Genomic DNA, 6,000 nt, shown 5'->3' on the forward strand with positions numbered 1-6,000 from the left:
GTCCCAGCATGCCCCGCTTCCCATTTACACAATTAATACTCAATCTGTTGTGCTTCATGAATTAGTAAATGAATTCTGCCACAGCATGAGAGTATAAGTGAAGAGAGAGAGGAGGAGGGAGGGGGGGGGTAAATTACCTTCTGAAGGCTGTTTGGGTTCAGCTGCGTCTTGTCTATTATCTTAATTGCCACCTGTGGAGAGAAAAAAAAGCATCGAAACTGAGCTAAATGGGACATAACAGCAGAGGAGAAGTGTAAAAAAGAGGAAGTGGAATCAAATAGAAGAGACACAACAAGCTCAGGAAGGGAAACTGACATTAAAAAGGGGCAAAGCAGAACAGAAAATTCATATTTCTTATAGGAGAAAACACTGGATAAACCACAGTTTATAGCTTTTAAAGTCAATCCGAGACTGTTTCAACATCCTCCTCGAGATGAAGTATGGCAAAAAGCAACTACAGAATAATTAATGAAAGAATCAGGAGGGGATCGAGGGGGGGGGGGCACCGCCGCTTCGTTAAATGTCGTACGCTGTGTTCAGAAGAAGCTTGCTCTTTCTCTTCATCAATTATGAACAAATCAAATGCTCAGCAGCAAAGGCTCGCCCTGAAAACATCCATTACTGCCAACAAGGTTTAGAGCGATGAACCTGGTTGTATACGCAGATGGTAGATTTCACTGATGCTACTGCTGACACTATCCACATAACTTCTTTTGATACCTTACTGTAAGGATTTTCTTCTTTCTTAAGTCGTTTTTAAAAGTTTTATAATGTTAAACGTTGTCTAAATATGAGCAGTCATACAAATTGTGCCTCAATAAAACGCTCTATAATTGGCAAAATTCTGAATTAAATCAGGAACCGTCTGGTCACAGAATGAGCAAACAAGATTACAAATCTGGCCAGACATTCAGTTTTTTTGATTTGATGAGATACGGACACATTTTGGTCCGTACAAAAGAAGCATTGAGGTACAGTAGCCAGCCCTGGGAGCTGGTATGAGCTTAGTTGAGTAAGACTGAGTATCGGTCCGGCACCCCCCCCCCCATGAAATTGCAGGCATGAGCTCATTAGCTGTTTGAAGAGGCTGCAAACACTGATAAAGTTTTCCAAGGAAGAGTTTCAGTGTTGCTCATGTAGTGTGTTATGGTGGTCTAAATTAGTTATTCATTTCAGGGGATACTGAAGTTCAAAATTTGAGCATTGAAATTTAATGGGAATAGCAGCAGAAAATATAATCTAACGGTTGGATGGTATTCAGGCTTAAACAGCTGAAATCATCAGTGGTTTTTCTGTAGGCTACATCTTCTAGAAGTATTATTTCATGGTGTTGATCTTATCTTGCAAATGTTTTGACTTCATTTTCTACTTTATTTGCATGTGCAATAGAAAAGAGAAAGTTTTCATATCCTCCTAATGGCCATTTTATTAGGTACACCTTTACAATCGAAGGGTAATCCAATGCAACAGCTCTGACTAAACATCTTAAAAAGTTTATATTGTTCCATTTTCGGTGACGTTCAAAAATTGTAAATTATCTATTTATCATTGAGGTTGTAGTTAAAGGTGGTGTTGTACAGGACTACATTATTATATTTCATTATTAACATATACATTTTTTGTCCTTCCTGTTTTATCTACATGAGAGGAGCAGGATATTAGAAACACCTCTGAATAGGATGTAGTCCAGTTCAGCAGAACCACTAACTCTGAGCTAAAACATAACAACTAACACCTCTATGAAAGTTTCAACAAAAACTTTGAAGTCCATTTTCTGTAGGAGGGTCGTATTGGATTGCACGAGACTGTACAGGTGTACCTAATAAAGTGGCTGCTTAGAGTACATGTCCGCAGAAAACAGTTTTTTGAGTGTAAATTAATATAATTTTATCAAACAAGTACTCAAGATTATACACATCTACCATCTACATTGTTATTTGTCCACTTTGTTTATATTATACCCTCTTGGGCTGTTCAAATTTATGTCTTCAAACAGAAAATTAGCCCGATTTTCTTCTTCTTTACATATTTTAAGAACCTTAAACTTGACTTGACTCTTCATAAAACACTTCAGTGTCTCTGTGACTCTCACCTCTCTGCCGGTGAGGATGTGTCGGGCCAGTTTGACCTTGGCAAAGTTGCCCTTGCCGATGGTTTTGAGCAGCCGGTAGTTGCCTACGTGGGGCTGCTGCTGCTCCTCCGAGCTGCGCGATCGCACGCCGGTCCGGGCCGAGCGCGTGCCGATCTCCTGACGCCCATTGCTGTGTGACGTGTGCTGTGGAAAAGACACGTTATTTCAGATGATTGCTGGTCGGTTGAATGGTACATTCTGTGAAATCTTCTACATGCATCAGCGGTGACTCATGTTGACCCACAGTGACATATCCACTTAGGATATTTATGGTTTTGCATCCAGACAAAGACAGATGGCTGATAAACTCTGTGTTTTCCAGGCAGTTTCCCCGTTTCCACAAAGTATCAGAGCCTCAAAACCAGGGGAAGATAATACGTTCATTTACCATTGCTTTGGTACTTTTTTATTGTTAATTTGAAAGTGATAATTCTCTGTAATCTGATTAATCGGTCGATTAAATGTCAGAAAATAGTGAAAGATGTCCATCACAAATACCCAGCATCCTCTGTGACGTCTTAAAAATGTTTGTTTGATCCAAATAAAAAGATCTAAATCCAAAGATATTCAGTTTACTTTCATATAAGACCACAGAAAACACATTTAAGACACTGGAATCAGCTTATTGTTTTCTTAAAAATGTATTAAAATGATTCATCCATTATCAAAATTGTTGCAGGTGAATTTTCTCTCGATCAACTGATTGTTACAGCTCTGAAATAAATCATCAGCCAAATCAACAAGTTACTGAAATCATAATAAAGACAAACACATTTTTTTTTATCACTTAACTTTCCTGCCAAGAATCTACTGACGATTCTCAAACTGCACAAAATGCATCTTGCAAATTTCCCTGAAAAGACTCGTCTGGTCTCCGGCTTCCAAGTATTAATGAAGGTCACATTCTCGCACAAGTATCTGTCAACTAAACTGAAAATATGTGACCAGGGTGAAGAGCAGCAATCAGTTTTTTGTTTGTGCTTGTTTCAGATATCTATGCCTCTTGTCTTCCCATTTTTCTCGTCCTGTTTTAACCAATAACTGGTTAATGTTTTAGCAGGTCACACAGAGTAAAAACTAAAAGTGTTCCTAAGAGTCTTTTGCTTTATTTTCCTCCTTTCATTGTGTTTTGAATTTAGTTTTTATGCATTTGTCACATGTAAACCATATTTTTGACATGGTCATATAAAAATAAACTTGCCTTGTCGAAAGACTAAATAGTGAATTTGAACATTAAGTGGCTGGCAACTTCTGTCAGTGTTACATCCTGTGGTTGGCATGCAGCCTTTTTGAAAACAGGAAGCAGAGCAGAGCAAACAGAAACAAATAAAAGTTTAAAAAAGGTTACTGAGAGTTAAAAGGTCAATCCATAAGAGCAGTCTGGTTCAGATGCTTTCACCACACTGCTGCTCTCATTGACCCCCAAAATAATTATTTAACAGAGCCGGTAAACGACCCAGATCTTGATGCATCTCTTCATCATCAGTTTTGCTGGTAGATCACAGTTTGAACATTATTCACACTCATTAAATGTCTGGCATTTGTTTTGAGAAACATCATCTCTGCTCTATTTTACCTGAATGACATTAGAGCTGCAGCAATTAATCAATGGTCGGAAAATTAATCTGCAACTATTTTTATAATCGTTTTTGAAGCTAAAAAGATTCCAGATTGACAATCATGAATTTTTTGCTGCTTTTCTTTGCCTTGAGTGACAGTAAACTGACTATCTTTGGGTTTTGAGCTGATTTTTGGACAAAAAAAGCGATTTCAAGACGTCAGCTTCAGCTCTAGGAAACTGTGATGGGTATTGTTCCACTAATCGAGAAATTAATTGATTAGATTAATCGATAATGAAAATAATTGTTAGTTGGAGCCCGACATGTCATCGGTGTGTATTAATGATCCGAGAGGAGGTGGTCTTTGTTGTAGGCACCACCTGTAAACACTGTGGGAACTCCTGTTTACCAATTAATTTTTTAAAAACCCAATGCATTCAGTTCTGGATCGGATCTTTATCGTGCAAATCAAGATAAACTGCTCGGCTTGAGAAAGAAGTCGGCGTCATGACTTTGTGCTGCACAGCACTGACAGCACCACCAATGGAGGGATTGATTTTTTTGGGTGGTGTGTTCAAAAGCAACCCCGTGTCCCTACAACTAAAAAAAAAAAAAAAAAAATCTGATAGATCGACTGTCCCACTGATGTCTCATTAACAGTGGCGGTGCCCTCTGCCCCGCCCGGCTCTACCCCTCCCACCCCCAACCAAACTGACCCCATTCACCCTGGAGACAATGAAAGGGACAGTGATAAAGTGGGAAAATTAACAAGAGTGTAGACGCTCATGCAAACCTATAACTGTATATAAAAAGGCACATGATAAGCAAGAAACACCATTACTAACACTAACTAACTATACTTTATGTTTTCAATCCAAATCCAATTTAAAAAAAATCTGTAGTCACATAATTAAAGTAGTCACAAATAACTCTATGCGATACTATGCAGATACTACAGCCAATATCAGGTCTCTTTAAGAGTACCTCAGAAGATCAGCGGGAAGGTAGGACAAGGTCATAATAAACTTAATTAACACTGCAGACATTAAAACTCCCCATAAGAACATTTTAAAGATGTCAGAGGAGTTATAAAATGTCATAAACCACAATAAGGTCACTTTAAACTCTCTACCAAGCAGCACAGACGCTTTAAGTCACTAAAGGAATATTTTAGGACTTCTACAGTGATAGCAGTGGAGATAAAAATACCATCAACTAGGATAAGGTCACTGTTGAATACCAAAGACACACTGGAAAAAGAAACGCCTGTAGGAACATTAAGATGCAGTTTTTTTAACATAGAAAGGACACAGAAACATCTACATTTTCTAAAAGAAAAAAGAAAAAAACCCATTTCCATTTTTCAGGCTGACAACTTCCTGTAAGAACAAGGAAAAAATCTCCCTTTCCTTTTCAGTGGTTACTCACAAAGCTGCGGTGTCTCCTGGCTGCCTGAGAGCCCGTCATGTTTTAACAGGAAAACACTCTGCCCTGTTGATGATGCCCATAGAGATTCCCACAACACCAGATTTTCCCTACTCAGAGCCCCGATAACCACAGAGACACAGAGAGGGAGACAGCAGGAGGGGGAATGCACTGATCTGAGTCAAGCCTGCTGAAGGGAGAGACACCAAAACCGGACACCAGACACTACCCTTTCAAAATAAAAGCGTGTGGCCAGTTGCTTTCTCTGCGTTGGGGGCATAAAAAGTCCTCCATGTCTTATTGTGGCAGTATCTGGCTCTTATACAGTGTAATGCTGAAATTGGCAGCAAAATAATTGTTCATACTTTATTCTAATTAGACCTGCAACTAACATTATAGTCATTATCAATTAATTAAAGGCTGAAAATTAATCAGCAGCCCTTTTAGTGATCAATGAATCATTTTAAGTCATTTTCCAATTCTACTGGTCTGGCTTCTCAAAAAGACAATTTGCAGCTTTTCTTGATCTAAGATGATAGTAAAGTGAATATTACAGTTTTGGACTGTCGGTCGGACACAACAAGACATTTGATGACATTGCATAGGAATATCGGAAACTGTGTTATTTCACGATTTTCTGACGTGGCATGTAACAAAGGAATCAGTCAATTGTGAAAATGATCAGCAGATTAACTGATAATGAGAAGGATCGTCCAAACACAGACTAACACAGTCCGAAACCCAAGAATTTTTTTTAAATGACTTAAATTATTAATCAATTATCAAAACATGTGGCAATTCAATCGACTGATCAATTAATTGCCTTATCATTGCATCACTACTATCACAGATTGTAATTTTTTCTGTTTTAATAATTGTTTGAAC

The 6,000-nt window shown here is 38.3% G+C and overlaps 1 protein-coding gene across 18 annotated transcripts in view; it reads right to left on the bottom strand.

Annotated features, from left to right (window-relative positions):
- The window catches only part of mark3a (MAP/microtubule affinity-regulating kinase 3a), a 52,524-nt gene that overhangs the window by 43,585 nt on the left and 2,939 nt on the right, over positions 1–6,000 (bottom strand). For 17 of the 18 annotated variants that reach the window (XR_015437670.1, XM_087175773.1, XM_023412962.2 and 14 more), the window contains exons 2-3: positions 2,093–2,275; positions 138–191 (exon numbers count right to left, since the gene is read on the bottom strand). Coding sequence is in view for 17 of the 18 variants with exons in the window: in XM_087175773.1 (XP_087031899.1) it covers positions 138–191; positions 2,093–2,275 (237 nt within the window). In the remaining variant the exon portion in view is untranslated. Of the gene's footprint in view, positions 1–137; positions 192–2,092; positions 2,276–5,118; positions 5,272–6,000 lie in introns of those variants that run through there. The other variant, XM_023412960.2, reaches the window with a different exon arrangement.

Source organism: Seriola lalandi, unplaced genomic scaffold (assembly GCF_002814215.2).
Source record: "Seriola lalandi dorsalis isolate HSWRI2012SDOR001 ecotype SW California unplaced genomic scaffold, Sedor1 jcf7180002054497, whole genome shotgun sequence".
NCBI lineage: Eukaryota > Metazoa > Chordata > Actinopteri > Carangiformes > Carangidae > Seriola > Seriola lalandi.